Raw genomic sequence first — 27939 nt, 5'->3', positions numbered from 1 at the left:
ACTGTCACTGATTTTCTGAGTTGATAAAGGTCTGATATATGCTCTTTTAAGGTCGGATCTGAATGTTAAAAGTCTGATCTATAGCTTATAAGTGGTCACAAAACTAATTGGCAGTCACTGGAAGGTCTCTTGCTTTGATTTTCTATCTCATTCTTGACAGCTTACATCATTTTCTAAGTGCTGGTATATAAATTTGCAAGTCTGATATAAATTTGCAGACCTCTGAATATAAAGTTACGGCAGTAATAAATTGCATTAGAGGCTCTAAAAGTAACTACGGAAGAAATCTAATTCATGAGCATTCATTGTTGAAGTGATTTGGGCTTAGAATTTGGTCAAAGGTTTATTAGTGTCTTGTCATTTTTTGCATCAGCATTTTGCATTCATCTTTTGGCATCTTTGCAATTTGCATACAGGTGTTCTTCATTGATTTAACAGTCTTGCTTCAAGAACATAATTGGCATATGTGTTGTGGTTCTCTTTTAAGTGCTCTAAAAGGCTAATTGAATTGGCAATTATTGGCTAAATTTCTCTAAGAAATAACATTGTAGATGAATGCTCTCCTCTCATTGAAATATCTATAATTCTCATTACTATCTCTTTGCTAAGGAATTGGATAATTGGATAATGGGTTACATTATTTCTTGTTGAATAAGCATTCCTGCTGGGAATCTTTCTTTTGTGACAAGTGCAATTAATATTGTGTATTGCAAGTGAGCTTCCATTATTGATAATCAAGTTACTCTTAAAAGAACTTAATTTATAATCATAACCGTGATAAGAGTATTCTTGTGGTAATCTAAAAGAATTGTTAATTGTGTTTAAGCTCTCTCTCCCTCTTGTGTATCTAATTGACACATTAGCACTCTATTGTTGATTGGCATTCTAGCATTGTTGAGAGAACCATTGAATTGTTTATTTCATAAGCAATTGTCTATTGGTATCTTCGGCGCCTTTTATCTTGTTTCACTAAGCATTTCCTCTTTTAGTGAAGATTGTTGTTACACATTGATTAAGTACTTCATTGTTCTAAGTTGAATATTGTTGTAATTTGTCTCTAAGTGCTTAAGACATTTAACAAATCTCACTAAAAGTAATCTCTCATCTTGCCTTTGCATCCTAGGATTAGCCTTGCATTTAATTAATTTACCTCCAAGCATAAGTGTTAAAATTGGCAACTAGGGCCAAATTCCACTTTAGACAGCTCATTTGATGAGATGATGATTGCATTGAATTCCACTTCTCGAGAGGACCTAAATTGATCTAAAGATCATCAAATTTGGACAAGCAGAAATGTGTTTTTGAATTTATGCCCACACATATGTAAATTATCAAGGTCGGCCACATTATAATGTAGGCTCATGAAGCCCAAGAGACATATCACTTCACCCTCAACGACTTGTATAAATACAAGTGACCTCTCACCTCATTTGGCATCATCATCACACACACATTCTTCTCTCTCCTCCTCTCATTGGTTCGTACAACTACTGGGCATATTCTTTCTGTCACACGTGTGGCAAGGAGGATGGATTTCAGACAGAAGTATAGGGCCAAAAATTTCAGAGTTGACTGAAGTTTGACTGGCATTGACCAAGGACTATTTGACCAAGTTTGATTGCGATTTTGGAGGGTTTGACTCTGTTTGACCAAGCCACATTGATCGGCACAGAAACCGAGATTTTTTGGGTTGTTTGACTTGTGTTGACTACAAGCATGTTTGACTTCAGCATTGACTTCAGGTTGACCAAGTTTGACCATAGAAATTATCACTATTTTGGGTTGACTTTGACCACTATTGGAGGCCGAGTTTGACTACCTTTGACCAAGCTTCAAAGGGGAAGTTTTGCCGCTACATTGACCATCTTTGACTTTCTAGTTAGCGTTGAAGTTCACTGTAGTTGACTACAAATTTGACAAGGTCGTTTTGACTTTGATTTGGCAAGTCAACTTTGACTTTTTGTACTCTCTCACTCAATGTGGAAAAAGTCGAAGTCGGGATTAATTCGGCAAGGGTCCAAAAGTTGAAAAACTCGGCAAAGTCGGGAGTTTTTCGAAAAAGTCGGCAAAAAGTCGGCAAAATTAAAAAAATACAAAAATATTCATTTTTAAAAAAATCCAGACTTTTTCAATAAAATCCCGACTTTTTCAATAAAATCCCGATTTTTTCAATAAAATCCCGATTTTTTCAAAGAAAAAAAAATCATTAAAGAAACTACCACGATTTTTTGGAAAAAGTCCCGATTTAATCCCGACTTTTTCGATTTAATCCCGATTTTTTCGTTTCTTAAAAAGTCGGCAAAAAATCGGCCGATTTAATCCTTTTCTTGAAAAAATCGCATTTTGGGGAATAAATCCCGATTTTATCGGGACTTTTTCCACACTGCTCTCACTCTGCTGAACATTTGATATAATAATAAGAAGAATTGATCAAAGGGTTTTCCCCGCATTGGGGTTTTTTCCCTGGCATCCGCCAAATCTGGTGTTCTCTTGTCTTCTGCATTTTGTTATTTCATGTTCTATCTACAATTATTGTCAATGTGATTAATGGTTAATGTGATTGCTATTGGAAACTACATTGGAAATTGTCATTGGGTTGCTAAAGGACATTGAAGTAATTGTGCTAAGCATAGAACATACCATTGTTAACTAAAAATAACATGGTATCAGAGCACAGGTGAAGACAAAGCCCAAGCAAAACAGAGAAAAGCAATCACTAAGGGAGATTTGTTAAACAAGATTATTGGACTACCCTCAATGGATACTACATCTTACTTCAAATCTAAGGATAAGCTCAAGGACAACTCTGACTATCATGCATGGAAGATAACTTTGGAATTGACTTTGGAAGAGCATGATGCCATGGACTATGTGCAGGGAAGAGTGGTGAAGCCTCCTTCAAATGCACCTGCTGTTACAAAAACAAAGTATAAGAAAGGTGAGGTCAAAGCTAAGAAAATTATCATAGACTCCATTCAAAAGCATTTGGTTGCCTATATTTCTAATTTGGGAACATCTAAGGAGATGTATGATAAGTTGGTTGGGATGTTCAAAGTAAACAATGCAAATGAAATCCTCTTTCTCAATTACAAGTTGAAGGACATCAAGATGGATAAAGGGGAGTCTACCCAATCCTACTTTATGAGAATAAAACAAATCAAGAATGACCTACTATCTATTGGAGAAGTTATTGTTGATAGGGAGCTCACTCTCATTGCACTTGGAGGTCTTTCAAGAGCATGGGATGTGTTTAACACCACTATTCTCAATAATGACAGGATTCCTAGTTTCGATGAATTATTGGCTAGATGCACTCAAGAGTTGCACTTGGAAGTCTTTCAAGAGCATGGGATGTGTTTAACACCACCATTCTCAACAATGACATGATTCCTAGTTTCGATAAATTATTGGCTAAATGCACTCAAGAGGAGATGAGGATGATGGAGAGAGACAAGCCCTCAAATGGAAATGAACCTACTACTTTCTCCGCTCATTCAAAGAGGAAAAATAATGTTGGTCCAAGGAGACAGGGTCAAGGGTTAAAGCAGGGATTCAAAGAAGGAAGAAAAGGAAGGTGCTACAATTGTAACAGGTTCGGCCATTATGCTAGAGAATGTCCTCACAAGAAGAATTCTCCAAGGGATGATGACAACAACAACAACAAATTCAAAGGCAATGGCAATCAAAGGAACAATAGGTTCAACAAAAAACAAAAGAGGAATGCACTTGTTGCTCGATATGTAAATGGTCGACCTCCCAAAAGGACAAGAAATACTGAGTATGATGAAAGTAATGTTGTAGAAAAACAAAATGAGTTTTATCTTATTTTCGCTCTATCTACTGCCTCTCCTCCGGATACTTTGGATCATTGGTTGATTGATAGTGGAGCCTCAAGGAACTTCACTGGGTACAAGGAGGTCCTCTCAAATTTGGTTGAAAAGAAGACTAATTTGGAGATCATACTTGGAGATAATGCCACCTACCCCGTGAAAGGGATAGGTATTGTCACTCTTCACTTGAATCAAGGTCAAACCATTCATCTACAAGAAGTGTTGTATGTGCCCGATTTGAAGAAGAACCCGGTGTCTATTTTTGTGATGGAAGATAAAGGCTTCAAGGTAGCATTCATTAATGGAAAGGTACGTATTTGGAAAAAAAACCCTAAAGATGCATTCACACTTGGATTTAGGGTTGATGGTCTCTATCAAGTTGGAGGAAGTCCTTTGGGAGCCTTGACTTGCGATACTTCTCTTCAATCTAAATTACGACATCGGAGATTTGCCCACCTTCGTTACAAAGCCTTACCTGGGGTAATGAAGATGGTCACAGGTATGCCTGAGTTCAACATGAATCATGAAGGAGTTTGTTAGGGTTGTGCAGCTGGAAAACTTACAAGGGTACCATTCCCCTCTAGTGAAAACCAAACTACCAATATTCTTCAATTGGTCCATTCTAACCTATCTGGTATGTTGCCCATAACATCATTGGGAGGATACTTATACTATGCAATCTTTGTGGATGACTTCTCACGCAAAACATGGATCTATTTCTTGAAGAAGAAGGATGAAGTGTTCAAATGGTTCTGTTCTTTTAAAGCATTGGTGGAAAACCAAACATGGAAGAAAATCAAGATATTAAGGACCGACAATGGAACCAAATATGAATCAAATGAATTCAATGACTTTTGAATAGAGGTTGGCATTAAGAGAGAGACAATTGTTCCATACACCCCTGAGCAAAATCGTGTTGTTGAAAGGAAGAACCAAACAATCATGGAAGCCACCCGTGCCATGCTCCATGATTAAGGTCTATCAAAGTTCTTATGGGGAGAGCCTGCCAACACTGTCGTGTATGTTCAAAATAGGAGCCCACATCAAGCATTGGATTTCAAGACACCCGAAGAAGTTTTCACTGGTAAGAAACCTGATGTTTCTCATTTTAAAATATTTGGTTGTTCCGTGTATTTTCATGTGCCAAAAGAGAAAAGAAACAAGTTGGAAGCATATGGAAAGAAAGGTATCTTTGTGGGCTACAGTGAAAATTCAAAGGCATATAGAATCTATGTACCTGGTCAAAGAGATGTGGAAGTAAGCCATGATGTCACCTTCAATGGATATACTGCCCTTGGGTAAGCCTGAGATCTCCCCAATCCAAGGAAGGACAATGATGATGTTGCGGAAAAACAGAATGAGCCTCCGACAAATGAGCCTATGCCCGATGTTGATGGTCCAATGGATCTGATTGATCCACCTCCTAGTGATCCCTCTGCCTCAATGAAACGACCCCTACAGCTCAAAGATACTCTCGAAGATGTTGAAAGACACACTGCTCCAAGAGGGACATTCCGTGAAAGTAAGAAGTCGAACAGGTACCAAGGATATTTGGTTGCTATGAGTACTATTGTTCAAGCTGAACCATGCACGTTCGAAGAAGTCGTAAAGCACCAAGTATGGAAGGATGTGATGAATGAGGAGTACGAATCAATCATGAAGAATGATGTCTGAGATGTGGTTTCTAGACCCAAGGACAAGTCTGTGGTCACTTCTAAATGGCTTTACAAAATCAAACATGTAACTGATGGGAGTGCTGAAAAATATAAAGCCAAGTTCGTTGCTTATGGCTTCTCTCAAAAAAAAGGAGTGGACTATGATGAGATATTTGCATCAGTTGCCCAATATACCACTATCTGATCTCTTATTGCTCTCGCTGCCTCTCAAGGATGGACCCTACATCAAATGGACGTTAAGACTGCTTTCTTGCATGGCTCGCTTAAGGAGGAAGTCTACTTGGAACAACCTCAGGGGTTCAAAGTTCAATATCGAAGGACACATGCATGCAAGTTGAAGAAAGCCCTCTATGGGTTGAAGCAAGCCCCTAGGGTGTAGTATGAGAGGATTGATAGCTATCTTATGAAGCTGGGATTTACAAGGAGTGATGTTGTTCCTAACCTATACTTCAAGGTTTAAAAGGACATGCCTCTCATTTTGGTCCTTTATTGTTAAGTTATGGTATGTTCTATGCTTATAACAGTTTACTTCTTTTCCTTATTATATTCCAAAGATTAGCAATCACACGTACATAAAGTAAAGTGCAGATAGAACATTAAACGATCGACAGAAAACAAGCCAAGACAAGAGAGACAAGATGTGGCAGCTAGCCAGGGACAAACCCCACAATGTGTGGGGAAACCCTTTGATCAAATCTTCTTTTATCTTCAATAATTCAGCAGAGAGAAATAGTACAATGAATCTAATTCATATCAGCAGTAGCAAACAGCATCAGCATTAGCGACTTCATTATCAAACTAGGGCAGACGATATCTTGCAAACCGTTCGTCAGATTGACTTCATTCCACCACCAAAAGTTGCGGCTTTCAGAGGAGGTTCAGATGAACCTACAGCGCAGTTCCAAAGAGGAGATCTTCTAGGCCACGCAGGTCAATCTTTACTTCTGCAGTTGCAGCTTCAGTTTCAGCAGTTTCCGGCTTCAAACTAGGGCAGTCGATATCTTGCAAACCGTTCATCAGATTGACTTCATTCCACCACCAAAAGTTGCGGCTTTCGGAGGAGGTTCAGATGAACCTACAGCGCAGTTCCAAAGAGGAGATCTTCTAGGCCACGCAAGTCAATCTTTACTTCTGCAGTTGCAGCTTCAAATTCAACAGCTTCCGGCTTCACATGTGTGAGAGAGAGACCCATTTCAGCGCAGTAGAGAAGAGACTCATTTCTGCGTAGTAGAGAGAGAGAGAGATGTGATGAGATGAGTGAGTCCAAATGAAGAAAAGTCCTCTTATATTTATACACAACGTTGGTGGGTGAATAAATGCGACTGTTGGGCTTCTGAGCCTACATGAGTTGTAGGTCGGCTTGATAATAATTCCATAATCAAAATAAATTCATATCTCCATGAATACTTATCGGAATCGGATGATCTTTATATCAATCCTACACCTCTCGACGAGAGGAATCTAATAAAAATATTATCAGCCATGAATAAGATGACCCACATGAAGTTTTGCCCTGGTTGCCAATTTTAACACTCCCTCTCAACCATGGAGAACTTCATCTGCAATCTGTCTATCGGTCGTTACTATTCATCCATCAAATGCACTGCCCTCTACAGCCTGACCCTTGCCCTGCTCTGCTCTATTCTGCTTTATCTTGTTCTGCCCTACACTGATCTGTATTGTTTTGCTATGTTCTGCTCTGCTCTTGCATTGTTCTGTTCTGCTCTGCTTTTGTCCAAATTATGAAGAAGAAGAAATGATCGAGGATGTATCATACTGACTCAAAGTCAGTCTCAGAGTATGTACCACTGGTCCCAGACCAGTCTCAACCAACCCGAAGTTAGCGTCATAGTGAGTACAACTCCACTGGTCCTAGACCAGTATCATCCTCCACTGACTCAAAGTCAGTCTCAGAGTACGTACCACTGGTCCCAGACCAGTCTCAGCCGACCCGAAGTCAGCTTCATAGTAAGTACCACTCCTACCACTGGTCCCAGACCAGTATCGCAGTCTCAGAGAGTGTACCGCTGGTCCTAGACCAGTCTCAACCAACCCGAAGTCAGCGTCATAGTATGTACCACTCTCACTGGTCCCAGACCAGTACTGCACTGACACGAAGTCAGTCTCGAAGTATGTACCACTGGTCCCAGACCAGTCTCAACCGACCCGAAGTCAGCGTCATAGTATGGTACAACTCCTACCACTGGTCCCAGACCAGTATCGCAGTCTCAGAGAGTGTACCACTGGTCCCAGACTAGTGTCAACCGACCCAAAGTCAGCGTCATGGTATGTACCACTCTCACTGGTCCCAGACCAGCACTGCACTGACACAAAGTCAGTCTCGGAGTATGTACCACTGGTCCCAGACCAGTCTCAACCGACCCGAAGTCAGCGTCATAGTATGGTACAACTCCTACCACTGGTCCCAGACCAGTATCGCAGTCTCAGAGAGTGTACCACTGGTCCCAAACCAGTCTCAACCGACCCAAAGTCAGCGTCATAGTATGTACCACTCTCACTGGTCCCAGACCAGTACTGCACTGACACGAAGTCAGTCTCGAAGTATGTACCACTGGTCCCAGACCAGTATCATTGATCCCAGATCAATGGAGGTCATCCTAGCATAGGGAGTACAGTAGATACAACGATGCGTCCATCGGTACTACTATGGTCCCTAACTTCATTTCCCTGCTCATTGATCAGATGAGAGGTACTTCCCATGAGTCCCAGACTGCATGGGTAGGATGCCTCGACAGGAGAACTAATCAATCCTGTCCTCACAAGAGAACACATCAATCCTGCTACAATCGCTGTGGAGAACACATCAATCCAGGCTGCCATGGAGAACACATCAATCCAGGCCTCACAGGAGAACTAATCATCCTGCTACACAGGAGAGCGAATCATCCTGTTCCACAAGAGAGCGAATCATCTTGTCCCACAAGAGAGCAAATCATCTTGTTCCAATGTGCACCACCAGGGGAGGGTGAGTCACCTTGTGGTCATATGTTGCTCCAGTAGGAACCGCAAGCCCTCAGAGCTCCGAGAGTTCAATGTATGCAACATGCAGGACCCTTGTACAAGGGTTTCTTGCCGACTCCAAGTCGTTTGGGAAAATCACAGATTAGATCTTTCCTCGGGGCTTTGACAAGGTGTATCAACCTGTACATCATCTTAATGTGATGGAGCTTCCTTGCTCATCGACTTACCATATCCCAGATGATGTCTATCTGCTGGAGCAATTGACGAATACGGGATTCCTCAATAATCGAATCCCACCTCTGGTTGTTACAGAGAATCACAGTGGTATCCAATGTAAATCCAAACAGCTCACTGAAGAGCTTTCGCAACCAGACTGCCTCACACGAGGTTATGCTAGCAACAATATATCCTGCTTCGGCGGTGCTCAAAGCCATCGACTTCTGCTTCTTGCTCATCCAAGATATCGAAGCAGATCCCAAGGTGAAACAGTACCCGGAAGTGCTCTTACGGTCCACCACACTGCCTGCCCAATCAACATCAGTATATCCAAGTAGTCTCACATCTCCGGCAGTTGATCTTAATCCATGAGAGATTGTGTCCTGAAGACATCTCAGAAGATTCCTGGCATCAATCCAGTGAGGCTCAACCAAATATGAGCTCACAATGCTAACTGCAAAACATATGTTCGGACGGAGGTTCACCAAGAACATCAATGCGAATGAGTTTTGAAACTCAGAGGCATTTCCCAAGTCTGGTCCGACATCACTACCATATAACTTCTAAAAGTTAAGATCCTCGAGGTAGTCACAGGCTTGCAGTCCATCATACCGAATCTTTCCAATATATTTACCACATATTTTCCTTGAGATAGGAAAATTTCCCTTGGCTTCTGCCACACTTCAAGTCCTTGGTCCTTCATTTCAAATTCAGAAGCCATCTCCCTCTTACATTTGTGAATGAGCGGGTTTGCACCTGTTAGAAAGAGGTCATCCACATACAACACCAGTATGAGAGGCTTGTCATCTTCAACCTTAAAGTAAAGGTTAGGATCAGCTTCACTCCTAGTGAATCCCAGCTTCATCAAGTAGCTATCGATCCTCTCATACCATGCTCGGGGTGCTTGCTTCAGCCCATAGAGAGCCTTCTTCAACCTGCATACATGAGATTTTCAATCATAAATCTCAAATCCTTTAGGTTGCTCCACATAGACCTCTTCTTTGATAGAACCATGCAAGAACGCGGTCTTAACATCCATCTGATGTAGGTTCCATCCTTGTGAAGCCACAAGGGCTATGATCAAGCGGATGGTCGTATATCTGGCAACAGGTGCAAATATCATAGTCTATACCTCCCTTCTGGGATAAACCACGAGCAACAAAATGAACCTTATACTTTTCCATACTTCCATTTGCGGAATGCTTTATCTTGTAAAGCCATTTTGAAGTAACAATTGTCCTGTCCAGGGTCTGGGAACTACTTCCCAGACATCATTCTCCATAATAGACTCATATTCTATGGTCATAGCATCCTTCCATAGTTAATGCTTGATGACATCTGAGAATGATGAAGGTTCATTTTGTATGATCGTGCTCATGATGGTCAGGTATCCCTGATACCTGTTAAGTTTCTTACTTTGATGGAAGGTTCCTCAGGGTGCAGCATGTCCTTCAGCATCATCAAGTATCCCCCTAAGCCATGAAGGCCTCTTCCGAGAAGAGGAACGCTCATGTGGATGAGGATCAATCGGATCCATGGGTTCTTCTACATCAGGTATTGATTCATCATCCTTTTCTTTCGGTTCCCTGGTGTCGGCTTCTTGAGAGCTACTCAAAGTCAGCGGATTGTCCGCCTTACTGAGAGCCATATCTTTGTCAAAGGTGACATCATGACTAATCACGACTTCCCTTTGACCGGTGGTGAACATTTCTTCAGGAGTTTAGGAACCCAATGCTTGATGAGGGCATCGATTTTGTACATATACGGCGGTGATTGTAGTTTCAGCCCATAGAAACTTTGGAAGTCTTTGATCATGTAGCATGGCCCGGACAGCTTCCATCATCGTGTGGTTCTTCCTTCCCACCACACCATTCTGCTCAGAAGTATGTGGTGTAGTAGTCTCCCTCTTAATGCCAACCTCAGGTATGCCTGAGTAAACCAATTGTAATATATCTGAGGTCTTGCTTTGGCTTGAGGGGAATGGTCCCCTTTTGAGCTTTCCTTTGGCACATCCCAGACATACACCTTCTTTCTCTACTTGGAATTCGGGCATCCCTGTTACCATCTGTCTTACATCAGGTAGAGCTTTGTAATGAAGGTGGGCAAACCTCCGATGCCAAAGTTCGGACTAAAGAGTTGTGTCACAAGACATGACACCTAGCGGACTTCCATCGACCTGATATAATGAATCAACACTAAACCCAAGAGTAAAGGCATCTTTAACATTATTTTTCCATATACATACCTTGCCATTGCTGAAGGTTACCTTGTAGCCTCTGTCTTCCATTGCCAAGATGGATACTAGGTTCCTTTTGAGGTCAGGTGCATTTACTACATCCTAGAATTTCTAGCCTTCTTGAATGCTTGTCCTCTTCCTTGATTCCCAGCTCTCCTCTTACCTTTGTTGTTGAATTTGTCATTCCTTTGATTGCCATCAAAGGGATTTCAAGTTGCACCACTGCATACTGTACCATGCTTCTCTAATCATGATTATCATCATGCTGCCCATGTCCATGTTTTTATCCATCATAATGCTGCTCAAACTAGAGTGCATCATCATCATGCTATCCTATATGTCCATGATCCCATGTTGCCCTTCATGTCCATGATCTCATTCATCATGATGCTCATGATCTCATACATAGTGACTTGCTTTATCGCAAATGTAACATCGTCATTTTCTTCTAGCCTTAGGTCCAGCCTTTCCTTTTGATTTAGTCCCAGAATTATTTCTTTTCTTTGCATGAGAATAAAAGGCAGCAGGACCTTTAGGCATGGGCATTTCTTGCACTTCTTCCCTTGTTTCTTCTTGAATGCATCTAGCCATTAATTCCTCGAAACCAGGAATTACATTATAGTTCAAAAGAGTAGTCCTGAACACATACCATTCAAATGGCAATCCTCCAAGAGTTGTGAGTGCCATTTCTCTGTCAGTAATAGTTTCCCCAATAGATAGGAGATCGTTCTTGATCTCGGTGATTCTTAAGAAGTATGCTTGCATACTTTCATCTTTACCCTTCTTGATTTCCCTCAGCTTATTTCTAAGAAACAAAACTTGATTTGCATCATTAACTTTAAATAAACTCACCAGTCTATCGTAGATTTCCTTGGAGGTGTCCAGTTCATAGATGTAGGCCACCAAGTGCTTGTCGATAGAGTCCCGGATGATCTTCTATTGTTTTGACTTCTCCATTTTTTCATTTGTTCCAGGCAGCAGCGGATGCATTTGATGGAGGCTCAACAATATTGCCTCTCACATGATCCAACACTCCTTGATTCTCAAGGGTTAGATCGATAGACATCTTCCATCCGTGATAGTCAGCTTTCTCACGGAGCTTATCTTCAACAGGAAAGAGTGTTGAGGACCCCATAGTTCTTTTAGAATAGCCTTGCCAATCTTCTCTTCAATGATTGCTCTTGCTCTTGCTTGGGCTTTGTCTTCACCTCAGCTCCAATACCATGTTGAGTTATGGTATGTTCTATGCTTATAACAGTTTACTTCTTTTCCTTATTATATTCCAAAGATTAGCAATCACACGTACATAAAGTAAAGTGCAGATAGAACATTAAACGATCGACAGAAAACAAGCCAAGACAAGAGACACAAATGTGGCGGCTAGCCAGGGACAAACCCCACAATGTGTGGGGAAACCCTTTGATCAAATCTTCTTTTATCTTCAATAATTCAGCAGAGAGATATAGTACAATGAATCTGATTCATATCAGCAGTAGCAAACAGCATCAGCATTAGCGGCTTCATTATCAAACTAGGGCAGACGATATCATAAGATGCTGGACCATCTTTGTAATAGTGGTAGTTATAAGAAGCTTTCAAAGAATCCCCTCAAGAAGGTTTCCAGGGCGGTCGCTCTTGCGATCAAGTCGTGCAATTCCACGATTCCTCTAGCCCAGAAACTTATTGAGGGAAACCCCATCACTCCTAGAATTTATGGTCTTCCCAAAATTCATAAGGATGGGGTCCCCCTGAGACCCATTGTCAACACCATCGGTGGTCCGACTTACCTCTTGGCCAAATTCCTCGCCGCTAAGTTAAGACCCTTGGTTGGGCAAACTGAGTCCTTTGTCAAAGACTCAGCTTCTTTTATCGAGGATCTTAAGAGGGTTAATCTTGAGCCCGAGGACATTTTGGTTAGTTTTGACGTGGTCTCTCTTTATACTTGCATTCCTATCAATGAGGCCATGGCGGTTATTAATAAGCTGACCGACCCTGATACGGCTAAGTTGGTTGAGCTTTGCCTGACCTCTACCTTTTTCAGCTTCGAAGGAGAATTCTATGAGCAGACTTGTGGGGTTGCCATGGGCTCCCCCTTGTCCCCTGTGGTCGCTAATCTCTTCATGGAGGATTTTGAGTCTAAGGCTCTGGCCTCCTCTCGTCTCCTACCAAAGCTTTGGAAAAGATTCGTCGATGATACTGGTATTGTCTGGTCTCACGGTCCTGATGAGCTGGATCGTTTCTTTTGTCACCTCAATAACCAATCCGCCTCCATTAAATTCACGATGGAGAAGGAAGAGAATGGTTGTCTTCCGTTCTTGGATGTCCTCATCTCGAAGAAGGCGGATGGTTCCTTTTCTCATCAGGTGTTTAGAAAGAAGACGCATACTGAGCAATACTTGCATGCCTCGTCACATCATTTCCCCGCTCAGAAGTTAGGAGTTCTTAGCACTCTTGCCACCCGTGCTGTGAGAATTTCAGATAAGGAGAGCCTGGAAACTGAGAAGGCTCACCTCCTTGATGTCTTTGAGAAGAATGGTTACAAGAGGCACCTCGGTCAAAAAGCCTTCCTCAAGGCCAGGAAGGAGCCTTCAACCCGAAAGGTTCCTAAGGATCATGTTCTAGGTGTGAACCTTCCGTATATCCAAGGGACCACAGATAGGATTGCGAGGATTCTAAGGAGGTATGATGTATCCGCAACTTTTAGACCTCTCAATACTATCCGTGGCTCCCTCAGGTCTGTAAAAGACCCGGTTGACCCTAAGAGCATGAAGGGTGTCTATATCATTCCTTGTTCCTGTGGAACCCCCTATATTGGTGAAACTGGTCGTTCTATCAATCAGCGGATCAGCGAGCATTCTGCTGACTTAAGACATGGTAGGACCAAGTCCTCGGCCCTGGCTGAGCATGCAGGGAAGACTATGCATCATGTATGCATAGAGGAGGCTCAAGTCATTGCCAAGATTCCGCAGTTTCACCATCGCAAATTTAGAGAGGCCCTGGAGATTGAGAAAAGGCCGAGCAATCTCAATAGGGATGATGGCTGGAAGATTAGCCGTTGCTGGGTCCCAGCCCTGTCTTCCTAGCCTCCTCATTCTCCTTTGTATTTTGTCTCTAGGTTTCTGTCCTCCTTGTTTCTCTTTTGGCATGTTTATCCTATTATTTTGGTGTATTTTAGTCTTTCAGGCTTCCTGGTGAATTAACCTTAACCCATTTTTCATTCTTTTGGGCGGTCTTTTGATTAAATTCTGATTTTCCTTATTTCATTAGTATTCTATTATTTTCCTAGAATTGAGTTGGCCTTTAGCTTATGTCGAGTAATTAATTTTATTGAAATATTTATCATCATACTTAAATAGGGATCTTTAAAGTGGGTTTATGGGTATATTATGTTAGATTAATAGTATTATCATCATAATATTAATATTTAATATCAATAAGATATATTAATAGTATTAATATTTAATATCATAATATTAAATTAAATATGGATTATTAAGGTATGTTTATGGGTATATTATGATAGTATTATCATCATAGTATTAATATTTAATATCATTATGATAGATTAATAGTATTAATATTTAATATCATAATATTAAAGATTTATCATCAAAATTAAATATGGATTATTCAGGTAGGTTTATGGGTAAGGTATTTTATTAATAGTATTAGTGTGAGTATATTTAAACTTAAAATATTAAGTATTTAACCATGGGTCTTATAGATATTTACGATATATTGGTTTGGTCTTTAATAACCCTAATTTATGATTTTTACCATAAGGAGCAAAATTCTAGGTAGAATTAAGAGTTAACAATTTATTTGGAATTATATATCATTTAATAAGCATATGTAACTTATTAAAATTAATTTTGGAATAAACCTTTATATGTAAATAATAGATAGAAATAATATATTCTAAAAAGTTATTACCATTCTTACCATACCTATTAGGGTTTATTACTTTGTAGAAATAAATAAATGCGATATAACCGTTAGATTATTAGATAGGATACTACTTAGAACTCTCTTATTAATTAATTAATATTAGACTGATTTATTATTTATATTTTTAATTAACGCCTTTATAAAAAGTTACAAAAAATAGGTAAATATTAATTTAACTAATTTGACTAGGGTCATTGGTCAAAATTAGCCGTTGGTATTTTTAACCCTGGAGTCTCTGCACCTCTATTTAAGCAAGCTAGGCCAGATTGGTTCTTCAACTTGTCCTGACGATGAACCACACTGGTTGGTTCGAAACGCGTCGACAAAAGATTGGTTATGTGATTTTGCCGAAGATTATCTAAACAATCTTGCAAACCGTTCGTCGGATTGACTTCATTCCACCACTAAAAGTTGCAGCTTTCAGAGGAGGTTCAGATGAACCTACAGCGCAGTTTCAAAGAGGAGATCTTCTAGGCCACGCAGGTCAATCTTTACTTCTGCAATTGCAGCTTCAGTTTCAGCAGTTTCCGGCTTCAAACTAGGGCAGTCGATATCTTGCAAACCATTCATCAGATTGACTTCATTCCACCACCAAAAGTTGCGGCTTTCGGAGGAGGTTCAGATGAACCTACAGCGCAGTTCCAAAGAGGAGATCTTCTAGGCCACGCAAGTCAATCTTTACTTCTGCAGTTGCAGCTTCAAATTCAACAGCGTCCGGCTTCACATGTGTGAGAGAGAGACCCATTTCAGCGCAGTAGAGAAGAGACTCATTTCTGCGTAGTAGAGAGAGAGAGAGATGTGATGAGATGAGTGAGTCCAAATGAGGAAAAGTCCTCTTATATTTATACACAACGTTGGTGGGTGAATAGATGCGACTATTGGGCTTCTGAGCCTACATGAGTTGTAGGTCGGCTTGATAATAATTCCATAATCAAAATAAATTCATATCTCCATGAATACTTATCGGAATCAGATGATCTTTATATCAATCCTACACCTCTCGACGAGAGGAATCTAATAAAAATATTATCAGCCATGAATAAGATGACCCACATGAAGTTTTGCCCTGGTTGCCAATTTTAACATTTATGTAGATGATCTCTTTCTGACAGGTGCAGACCCTCTCATATATTAATGCAAGAGGGAGTTGGCTTTTGAGTTCAAGATGAAGGACCCAAGTCTGATGCAATACTTCCTAGGCCTAAGGGTCTGGCAAAAGCCAAGTGAGATTTTCCTTTCTCAAGGAAAATACATTATGAAGCTACTCGAAAGATGTGGGATGGTGGATTGCAAATGTGTCTACTCCAATGGAACTCAACTTCAAGAAGTTATGTGGTAGTGCTGCTGGGCCCGAATTGGCAAACCCTTTTGAATATAGACAACTTGTGGGGGCCCTGATGTTCTTGGTAAACTCCCGTCCGGACATATGCTTCACTGTGAATACGTTGAATCAATTTATGGTCGAGCCTCATCACATACATTAGATTGCTACTAAAAATCTCTTGAGATATCTATGTGGCACAATCAACTATGGAATGAGATACACTGTCGGGGATTTGAGGCTACATGGATATTCTGATGCTAACTGGGCTAGTAGTCTAGTGGATCATAAAAGCACGTCTGGATGTTGCTTCTCATTGGAGTCTGCTTCAACTTCTTGGATGAGCAAGAAGCAAAAAGCAGTTGCTCTAAGCACTGTCGAGGTCGAATACATTGCAGCTAGTATGGCCTGTTGTGAGATTGTTTGGTTGAGGAAGCTCTTTAATGAGCTATTTAAGCACGTGTTGGATACCACCGTGATCTTCTGCAACAACCAGAGTGGGATTCGCCTTTCAGAGAATCCCGTGTTCCACGACCGCTCCAAGCACATTGATATCAGGTACCACTTTATCCAAGATATGGTACAACGGGGAGCAATAAGGCTCCAACACATCAGGATTGATGAGCAAATAGGTCGCAGACATCCTCACGAAGCCCTTAGGGAAGGTCAAATTCTTAGCCTTCCAAGAGACACTTGGAGTTGTGGAAGGGCCCTCCCATGAGGGTCCCGCTTGAGTTGGACATTAAACTCTAGGAGCTCTTGGGGGCTTGGCGTACTTCTTGAAGCGATGAGCGACCATAGGGTGAGCGATTCACCTTCCCCTATTGGTGCATTGTGTATATGGTGAGTGGTTTACCTTCCCCTGTGATACCCCATGATGGTTGACATGTGTGTAGGGTGAGTGGTTCACCTTCCCCTACGATTGATATATGCATAGGATGAGTGTTTCACCTTCTCCTATGGTATATGAGCAGGATGAGTGGTTCACCTTCTCCTGCTAATGGTCCAGCATACATCCTACCCATATAGTCCGAGACTCATGGGAAGTACCTCTCATCTGGCCAATGAGTTGAGAAAAGTGGATAAGAACCATAGCACTACAAATGGACGCATCGTGTACTATCGTACTCCCTATGTCTAGGATGCATGGTGTTCAACAACTTGATATGGGATCAAGTCTGATTGAGGTTCTACTTTTGGGCTGACTTTTGTCAGTGGAGAGTGGTAAGGTCTTGTGACTCACTCTCGATCAATTCTTTTTCATTATCTATATCAATATTCAGCGGAGCTAAGATGAGATACAAAGATGGTACATGATGACAGAATGGCATGATGATTAATGATGATAGATGGATTGGCAGGTGGAATTCTCCCTAGTTGAGAGGGAGTGTTAACATTCGCAACTAGGGCCAAATTCCACTTTAGACCAATGTTGCACTAATTGTTATCGGGATTACATCGGCACGGGAAAAAAATCGGAAAAAACCGTAAAAATCGAGAAAAAAATTGGTAAAAATCAGGAAAAAATCGTAACATACAAAAATATTCATTTTTTTTCAATTTTTTTAATATCTAAAGCATCTACAACATAAAATAAATACATTGACACATAAATATGATAAAAGAACTAATATATAATATGTTTAATATCATTTCTAGTGCTACATCACACATAACAGTGAATCATGTCCTGAACAGTAAGTCTTGACTCATGATATCAACAAAAAATATAATAATGTATCTCATGAGTCATAATGTCATATACAATGAAATGAACCAAATAACTAAAGTCTAATACTATTGATTTCCTCTGCCCCTCTTGCGAGGAAATGCAATAGCTTTCCCTTTCCCTCTAAATGTAGATGCCGGTGGAGTTGGCAGTGGACTCTACTGTGCTCTAGAAGCTGAAGAACTAGGAGTAGGAGCTATAGGAGGTAGACCACGTCCTCTACTGGTGGCAAAGGTAGCCCGGGTAGGTGGTGTCACCTCCTCCTCCTGTTGCTCTGCCTCCTCCTCCTCCTCCTCCTCCCCCTCCACTACCTCTTGCACTAACCAATCATCAGCAGACTCCATGAGAGGCCTCTCGGCCTCAACCCTCCATGCAGCAGTGGTGTCAATCCCATCCAATGAGATGGCCTCCATATCAGGTGTCCTCTCAAGTTGCCTCAGCCGCAATCGAAGATTGTAGTAGACGTAGACCATGTCATTAAGTTGTTGGGAGTCCAACCTGTACAAAGATCATGAAATAATAATTATAAAAAAAAATATTGTTTAATGAATTCAAAAAATTATTTGGAAATTTGAAATATTTTAAGTGTTAACCTGTTGCGCTTCTTGTTGTGTATTTTTTCAAATACACTCCAGTTGCGCTCACATCCTGAGGAGCTACATGTTTGGCTGAGGATTCGAATGGCAAGCTTTTGCAGAAGGGGTACCCTGGCACCATACATTCTCCACCATGCATCTACAACAAAATTACAAATAAAATTTTAAATAAACATAAGAAAAAAATGAAATTTGAAAGTTGAATTAAAGTATGAAGTTATGAACTTGAAGAGACAATGAAATTTGAAACAAACTAAAAAATACCTGGCATTTTAGTCGTCTTATCAGTCACAGCCATGTCAAAGCCAAATGTGCCACCTGCAATCCTGTATGTCTCAATTTCTTTAGAGATTTCAGTACATTCTACTGGAGACCGCACCATTCTCTGAACATAGGTTAAGAATCCATCCATGATCTCAACATCAAATACGAACCCACATGCGTAAGAAAATGCGAGGTTCAAGTAGATCCCTGCGGCATGAATGGGACGATGGAGTGTGTTGTTCCATCGTTCATCAATCACTCCCCATAGGAGGAGTTGTCTCTGAAACCCCTCATCTCCCTTATCATCATAGTAGGCCCGAATGGATTCTTTCGCCCTATCCATGGCCTCATACAAATAGCCCATTGCGGGCTTCTCACCATCAACTAATCGAAAAACCTTTACCAAAGGTTCAGTAACGGTGCACACCTCCTGCACTCTTGCCCAGAAGTCTTCCTGGTATGAAACTAGTCTGCATATGGCCTCTCCCTCTGGTTTGCGCTCATTGTCAAAGCACGCCACTCCTCTGAAAGAAACATTTTCTTCACATCCCACATAAAATTCAAGAGGGATTGAAGAGATATGAAACTGGTGGCAAACCATGTAATGGCGGGGCGCACCAACTCTTTGTTGTTGGTGAATTTTCTCATCAAACTAAGCACAAATGTATGATTATATATAAATTTTGTAAATCTTTTTGATGAGTCAACAATATCTTTGACAAAGGAAATTTTTCCTATGTCCTCCAACATCAAATCAATACAATGTGTAGCACAAGGTGTCCAGAATAAAGTAGGATGCCTCTCCATAAGCATCCTGCCAGCAGCAACATAAGTTGCAGCATTGTTCGTTATGACTTGGACAACATGTTCTGCACCCACCTCCAAAATAAACACATCTAGCAAATCACATAAAGTTTTTGCATCTTTGATATGTGCAGATGCATCAACAGATTTCATAAACATAGACCCCTTGGGACAACTAACCAAGAAGTTTATAAGGGTTCTCCCCTTTTGGTCAATCCAACCATCTGACATCACAGTGCATCCTGTTTGTGTCCATGATTCCTTAAACCCCTCCAATCTTTTGGTGCAGTCAACCTTTTCATTTTGAAGAATCCGGCCTCTAAAGTCATGATAAGAAGGGATTTTGTACCCTGAGCCAACAGTTGCAATAGCATCAACAACAGGCTGGAAAAATGGATTATTCCTTACAACGCTGAAAGGAATATCACTCCAGAAGAGAAATTTGGCCAACAACTTGTCAACTTGTTCTTTCTCAATTTTTTTAATCATTGAAGTGATAGATGGCTGTGAACCAGGCGAGGTTCTAGGAACAAAAAATGATGAGGCAGCTACCGAGTTGGTTGATGCTGAAGTAGAACTAGTGCCACTTCTTTGTTCACCTGACTTTGTTAGTTGCTTCTTCATTTCTGCTTTGGCCTCTCTAGTGTGCTCTATATTTTTCAATGATCTCATGGCTCTTCGGATGATTTCCGGATTTGTATTTGAGCAAGGCCCTACATCAAATCCAGGGATTTGTGCAAGGTGATACTTCAATCTATACACCCCACCTGACATATGCTGCCCACACAACTTGCAAGACAAGTTCATTCTATTAATCCCTCCATCAGGGTCACCAAATTCCCACAGAGGGTCCAATTTCCTTGGCATGTTTGACTTTGAACTTGAAGTTGAATGGTGATTCGGTGAACCTATGGCAAAATAACTATAAGGATTGCAATGTACAAGTTACAAACTTACAATTTACATTGTACAAAAACTAAAAAAAAATTACATACATGAGTAACATAAGTTATAACAAAAGTAAAAGTTAAAACACATGGAATTTTTGACAATTTAATAAATTTAACAAACAAAATGAAAAATCAAATGACAAAAACCCCATCGAGATTAAAATCAATTCAAAAATATTTGATAACCCGTTGAATTCTTTTGATAGACAATGGGTTATCTAGATTCCAAACCCAACCAAAAACATAGAAAAAAACCAAAACAAAGCTACAAAACACAAAATGTTGGTGCCCATACCGGTTTGATGGAGAAAATTCGTCTCTTCCTTAGCTCTCACTCTGTTTTTCTCCTCCAATCAGTGGATTTAGCGCCGTTTTTCTCCTCCAAGTCTCCAAAACCCCGTCGCTGCCGGTGTGCCTCTCTCTGCTATGCAAATGAATTATAAAAATCGTGTTTTTTGGTTAAATAACGCGGTGCCGGATAGACCCACGATTTTTTGAGGAAAATTTGCGATTTAATCGATCAATTATATAGCCGATTTGAAAAAAACGCAATTTTCCGATTTAATCGTGATTAGTGCAACACTACTTTAGACAGCTCATTTGATAAAGATGATGATTGCATTGAATTCCTCTTTTCGAGAGGACCAAAATTGATCTAAAGATCATCAAATTTGGACAAGCAAAAATGTGTTTTTGAATTTATGCCCACTCGTGTAAATTGTCAAGGTCGGCCACATCATCATGTAGGCTCATGAAGCCCAAGACACATGTCACTTCACCCTCAACGACTTGTATAAAAACAAGTGACCTGTCACCTCATTTGGCATCATATTCTTCTCTCTCCTTCTCTCATTGTTTCGTACAGCTATTGGGCATATTCTTTCTCTCACACGTGTGGCAAGGAGGACGAATTTCAAACAGAAGTACAGTGCCAAAAAATTCAAAATTTGACTGAAGTTTGACTAGTGTTGACCAAGGATTGTTTGACAAGTTTGACTGTGATTTTGGAGGGTTTGACTCTGTTTGACTAGGGCACATTGATTAGCACAAAAACCGAGATTTTTTGGGACAATTTGACCTACGTTGACCACATGCATGTTTGACTATAGGGTTGACTTTAGGTTGACCATGTTTGACCGCAGATTTTATGATTGTTTTGGGCTGACTTTGACCATTGCTAGAAGTCGAGTTTGACTGCCTTTGACCAAGCTTCAAAGGGGAAGTTTTGTAATTGCGTTGACCATCTTTGACTTTTTTTTATTAGGGTTGAATTTGACTGCAGTTGACTACAGATTTGACAAGGTTGTTTTCACTTTGATTTGGCAAGTCAACTTTGACTTTTTGTATTCTCTCTCTTTGTTGAACATTTGATATAATAATAAGAAGAATTGATCAAAGGGTTTTACCCACACTGGGGTTTTCTCCCTAGCATCCGCCAAATCTGGTGTTCTCTTGTCTTGGCTTGTGTTTTGCATTTTGTTATTTCATGTTCTATCTACAATTGTTGTCGATGTGATTAATGGTTAATGTGATTGCTATTGGAAACTAAATTGGAAATTGTCATTGGGCTGCTAAAGGACATTGAAGTAGTAATTGTGCTAAACATAGAACATACCATTGTTAACTAAAATTAACAATAAGCCTGGTTGAAAGACTCTAGGACCACCTTTCCCATCTAGCTTATGAAGTCTAGAACCTCTTTAGTGGTTAACACGGTGACCTTGCAGTCGTAAGAGCCACAGTCTCTGCAATGCCGGAGACATCAGGTGGTTAGATTTCTAGGGGAGGTATCGTTAATATAGCCATTGTTATCTTTCCTATGCTTTTCTCCACAACTTATTCGAGAGACTAGTTTCAAAACAGCTAAGGGAAAGGATTCATCTAGTTAGACATCAAATCTAAAATAAATCAAGATCTTGCATTTCACTTAGTTTTTAGGTGTTGCATTTCATATAGAATAGTGAAGCATCATAAAGCAACAATTGTTCATTCGGTGGTTTGGTAGATAATTTACTTTAAGCAAGTAATTTGACTCCATTAAAAGCACTGGTCTCTCAAAGTAATCTAATCAAATCATTAAACTTGCTAAATTGACCAAGTTGCTAGGCCATTCAGTTGTGTCTCTCGGACTTGTCGGTTGCCGACGAGTCCCTCCATCTTCATAGGGACTACCCCCCATAGCTTGTTGTAGGGAGATACGCTAGAACAGAGAGGCTAGGGATCAGAGTGACAACCCCCACCCTGATAGTTGTTGCATATTGTCTGTACAGTTTGAGCGACAACAAATCACAAAAGCAACTTTCCTCAATTATAAACTTACTAACTTTAGCCATTCTAAATGCATTAAAAGGAGGAAAGAAGGCAGTCATTGTATCATTATTGAGCACGGGTTTGTGTGAGCTTGTGAGAGCTTGTGAGGGAAAGGTGCCAAGAGAGCTTGTGCGAATTGTTGGAGAGGAAAGCAATTCCTTAAGGAAGTGCGCATAGAAATAGGAGGATTTCCTATTTAATAGGGGCTACAAGTGTGCTATAAAATAGGGCCTCTAATGCACATGAAAATAGGAGACAAGATTAGGGATCAAGGCAAGGGTGTTTCAACTTAGTGTGAGCAGAGAGAACAAGGTTTTTCTCTAGTGAAACAAAGATTGTTTTGTAAGAGATATATTGCTTATTCTCCTTCAATAATATTCTCAATCAAGTAGAGAGTTTTCCCAGTTGGATTCCCTAGTAAAATTGTGTGATTGTGTATTTATTTTTGTTCCTATTCCACTGCAATTTGGTAGAGAAATTATGTGTCTATATGAAAAAAATTAGATTTCAGATTGTTCATATTAGCAGTTGCAGAATTTCAGGGATTTTCTACATGTACAACTCCAAGCATCCACGAAAATGGGATGAGAGTCTTCCCTATGTTCAACACAGCTACAACAGAGCTTTTCATAGCTCAACTGGCCACAGTGCCTTTCAGGTGGGCCTGGGATTTCAATCAGTGTGCCCCATTGATGTTGCACTGCCCCTTGCAGAATCTGCACATGTTCAATATGAACTCAACAACGCTACCAAGTTTATTGAAAGAATTCGGCACATCCGCCAGCAGGTCCATGATATATCGCACAAAGTCAATGCTAAGTACAAACAACGTCATGATCAACACCAAATGCCACACAAGTTTCAGGTGGGAGATAAGGTTTGGTTGCATTTGCAGAAAGAACGCCTTGCAGGGGCCCGTCAGAAGCTTCGGCCACTCCATTATGGACCTTATACCATCACCAAGACTGTTGAGTGATAATGCTTTTGAGCTAAGTATTTCCCCATTCATTGACCTGCACCTAGTGTTCAATGTGGACCGCCTTCGGCCCTACATTCCACCATTGTTGAACACATCAGAAATTGCAAAGCACCATTGTTGAACACATCAGAAATTGCAGAGCAACTGACATCAACAGAGCTCAACCCAGATTGCATTGAACAGGCCATGACTAATCAGATCATGGACACACAGATAAAGAATACCCACCAACAAAGGATCCAATTGTATCGGGTTGTCAAAGCAGGCCAGCTCCTGCACCAAGGCAAGCGGCTCACCAAGGACAAAGTTCAATAGAAGTTTTCTCATCTCATCGGGACACTCAATGCAATGGAGACCATTGCTTCCTAAGGGGGGAGGACTAATCCAAGTGGATATTGGTGGTCATCCACCTGTTCCACTGGCTCACAGCACCATTTTCCTATTTTGTGGGTTTTCTATTTTTGGCAATTTTCATGTCCTAAACTTCTGGAGCCGTTTTGAGGCTCTCAACAGTGTGTTTTGGGGAAATGGGCAAATGTGAGTCTTCGACAGATGTTTGAAGTCGAAAGTTGTATTCTTCCAATAGACCTTTCTAACGAGCTACCATGCGCGCCAAACGGAGATCGTATGCCAAAGTTATGACCCCAGGAAGTTGACATTCCAACTTACCCCATTGGGGCCCATAAGCCTTTGGCGCTTTATCTCCTCGGGTTAGGGTTTCAGATGTTTAGGATTTCTCATTGTTTCTTCATAATAAAAAAGCCTTTGAGCCTCATTGTAACACAGTTCAGGAAGGCGCGTAACTATCACATCTCTTCGCAGAGATAAACTACCACCATTTGAGCTAGTTTGTTTTCTTTCACATGTAAACAGTGCCAGTGATTTCTATTAGTGATTGAAATTCAGTTTCACTATAACTTTGTGTTATGGTTTTAAATATGTATTGCATTTTGTTCCCTTCATAAATTCAGATCACACACTCCAATCAAGGACTAGTGCTATCAACTAGATATAGCATTAGAAAAAAGGATTTGTAGACATGACTCAAAGTCGATAATCTAATGATGGTCATCATAAGTATTGCAACATCATCAAACATTCTCCTTGCACGAGATCAAATTAGCAATTAAATTTTTTGAACATGTGAAATTTATTGACATTGAGAGGAGATTTAATAAAGAAGCAAATAAACTGGCTAATCAATGGACTATAATTAGTCCTGGGTTTATTACGAATCATTTCAACAATGGTATCCATGCAGAGTAACTCCCATGAAATGTAATGTAAGCATTGTGACCGATCATCAATTTGCTAATATAGTGCATAGAAGGTCATCTGTAATTTAGTGAAAATATCAGATATAAGTCAATATAACACTCCACTGCCTGCACCTAGTTAGTTAGTCAGATATGTGTTAGAAGAATCAAACGGGAGGCGTGTATACCAAACCTTATGGGCATGAGCTTTTGGTCTTCCCAGTAGAAGATTTTATTGTCTTTAAAATAGAAAACAATGTGTATAATTCTATTGCGTTCGATATATATTCTATTCCTTTCGATGTGTGTGTGAAATGTGCAGAATGACGATATCGCATGGTTTATAGCATAGTGTATATAAATAACATTACACGTTTTTCCATTCAAAACACAGACGGTTTCAGTCAGGTTTTTGTTAAGCAAAGATATTAAAACAATACAAATCTCAATTGCGTAGGCATTCGCAGTTTATTTAATAATGGGCTAGGTTTTGGGGAATTAACTGTGTCAAATTGTTCAGAATAATCTAACAATTTGAAACCTTGTAATCTGCTTGAGAATATTTAACCTAAATTATTTGGAAATAGAGGGTCTATGACGAAAAAGTGAAAAATATGTTTAGTCGATTTCTCAGTTTTTCTGCAGTTTGATCATGCTCTAAATTCAATGAATTTAAAAGCCCTAGCAAAAAGACGTAGGGAACTGCTATGTGTATGTGGAGAGGTGGCCGTTTCGAACAGGGGTTGGGAAATTAAGATTTTAACAGAAAACAATTACCATTATCTCTCTGATAGCAGTGGGGGAAACGCCATCCCCATCCTTAGATTGCTTGAACTTTTTAATTGCAATTCGGAGACCTCTGTTGTTGGGCAATTTGCTCCGCGCGAGAAATACAAGGCCGTAGGTGCCCTCCCCGATTTTGCCCACCAAATCATAATGCTGAAGCCATGCCGGCCTGTTGCTATTATTGTTGTTGCTGCTATTGTTGATGCCCCTGCCCATCTCGCCCATGACTGAATGCTTTCAATTCAGCTGGCGTTTATAATTCCATGTATATATTCGCCTCAAACTCATTCTTCACGCAGCGCTGACACTAACGTGACACGATCGTTCGTTAAGCAAAGAACCTGCAAATGACTTTCACGTCCTATTAAATTGAACAAATAAACTGAGGACCCGATGGAGGAAGCCACGAGATTTTAAAGTTGTAAAACCAGTTCGAAGAGTCAAATCACAATTGGCATTTTATTTGTTTTTCATTATTTAATGTCTTACATTTTTTATAAAATAAAAAAGGTCGGTCTAGCGACCCTATAAACTAATCATTATGCGGAAAGTGGGATTTTTTTATAAATTTTTTCTTCATCAAAATTTTAGTTTTATAGGAAAGAAAGAAAGAAATTATTTAAACGTCCACGAGGCTAAAGATAGCCTATGGGAGAGATTGCTTCTTCATCTGCTTGATGTATTCGACCCTTTTTTTGTGAAGCTTCACAATAAATGCTCCCAGCGTCTCGACAAACCCCTCGCTAAATAGATTATCCCAAGAGCTAGCCACCAGCATATCTGCATAACTTTTCCTGTTGCCTTTGAAAGCCTCACATTCTAAAACAAAATGTTTTTTTGTTTCCACTTTTCGGGAAAAACAAAAAATGCATACCCTTTCCTCCCACACTTCCTTTGGCCTTTTCCAGTACCCTGTTTCACAACAGAGTTGATGAGAATTAGTTCTTAGCTGAGCAATAAGAATTTTGGCTCTCCAAGAGATATTGGCCTCTCTATATGCTTTTGGTTGATGATTATGAGTGGGATTAAACACTTCAATATAGTAATTTTTCTTTCTTTCTAGCTCCTTATCCCAAGTACGTTTGTGGAACTTTTCCATAACAAAAGCTTTTATCTCTTTGTTGTTTATGGGACACGCGTTCAAGCAAATACCCCATTTACTAAACCATTTGTTATTTTGCTGCATCCAAGTTCTTTTGCTCTTGCACAATCTATCATTAAAGACAACCTTATGACATCTACCCTCTTCCATTTGCTCAATTTTTTTTAAATACCTTATGACTCGCACCATAGTAATTGCTTTAATAGGAGCAGTCCCTGTTTCACTTAACAAGATATCATAAGGAACTGCACTTTTAATCTTAAATTTGTTTGTAATCAAATGCTTCTGAATTTTCTCAATTTGTCTCCACTGCATGTCAGAGGAACTGCTAGCCCACAGTTCACAACCATAGAGAATCACCGGAATCACTAGAAGCCCAAAAAGAGTTTGAGTGGTCTTCCAGTCCCATAACTCTGCCTCTCTACACCTATTTTGAAAAGCATAAAATGCTTTCCAACCCCCCAAATTTCTTTTCTTTCTACAATCATTCCAGCTTAGATTTTTGTTGAAGTCAATCCCGAGGTATTTGTAATCCGCAACTTCTTCCAGAATGTTGCCTTCAAAGTAGAACTTATGATGGTTATGTTTTATTTTCTTAGAGAAGACCACTACTTTCGTTTCGCTGATATTGACTTGTATCCCCACACTTCTACAAAAATGCTCAAGGGACAGTAAGTGCTCTTGCAAACCAAGAGCCGATTTAGCAATCAGAATAAGGTCATCTGCATACAAAAGAAGCCTTATAACAAACTTGCACAAATAGATACCATCGCCCCCTTGCGAATTTAACCACTCCTCAAGCTTGTCGATATATAAACCAAAAAGGGTAGGAAATAGTGTGCAACCTTGCTTGACCCTGATATCGCTTCTAAAACTTTCAGAAATGCGTGCTGAAGTTCTAATTTTGACTTTCACATCTTCATACAAACTATGCACAGCTACTCTCAAATGTTT

The 27939-nt window shown here is 40.2% G+C and overlaps 2 protein-coding genes across 2 annotated transcripts in view; both read right to left on the bottom strand.

The window, feature by feature from the left end:
• The window catches only part of CDKE;1 (cyclin-dependent kinase E;1), a 180958-nt gene extending 154632 nt beyond the window's left edge, over positions 1-26326 (bottom strand). Inside the window, exon 1 of the mRNA XM_089383916.1 lies at positions 25875-26326. Coding sequence (XP_089240042.1) covers positions 25875-26108 — 234 coding nt within the window. The 5' untranslated portion in view covers positions 26109-26326. The remainder of the gene's footprint in view (positions 1-25874) is intronic.
• LOC149218363 (uncharacterized) lies at positions 17947-19400 on the bottom strand. Its single transcript, XM_089382393.1, has 3 exons — positions 18799-19400; positions 18532-18673; positions 17947-18436 (listed from the first exon to the last, which is right to left on the bottom strand). Exons 1-3 carry the CDS (start codon positions 19397-19399, stop codon positions 18097-18099), a joined length of 1083 nt encoding a protein of 360 aa, XP_089238519.1. The 5' UTR covers position 19400; the 3' UTR covers positions 17947-18096.
• Positions 26327-27939: the final 1613 nt, after the last annotated feature.

This window comes from Pinus tabuliformis, chromosome Q (assembly GCF_031772625.1).
Source record: "Pinus tabuliformis cultivar Carrire ecotype Pingquan chromosome Q, CPIR1, whole genome shotgun sequence".
Taxonomy (NCBI): Eukaryota; Viridiplantae; Streptophyta; class Pinopsida; order Pinales; family Pinaceae; genus Pinus; species Pinus tabuliformis.
This window is presented reverse-complemented; position numbering and strand designations above follow the sequence as displayed.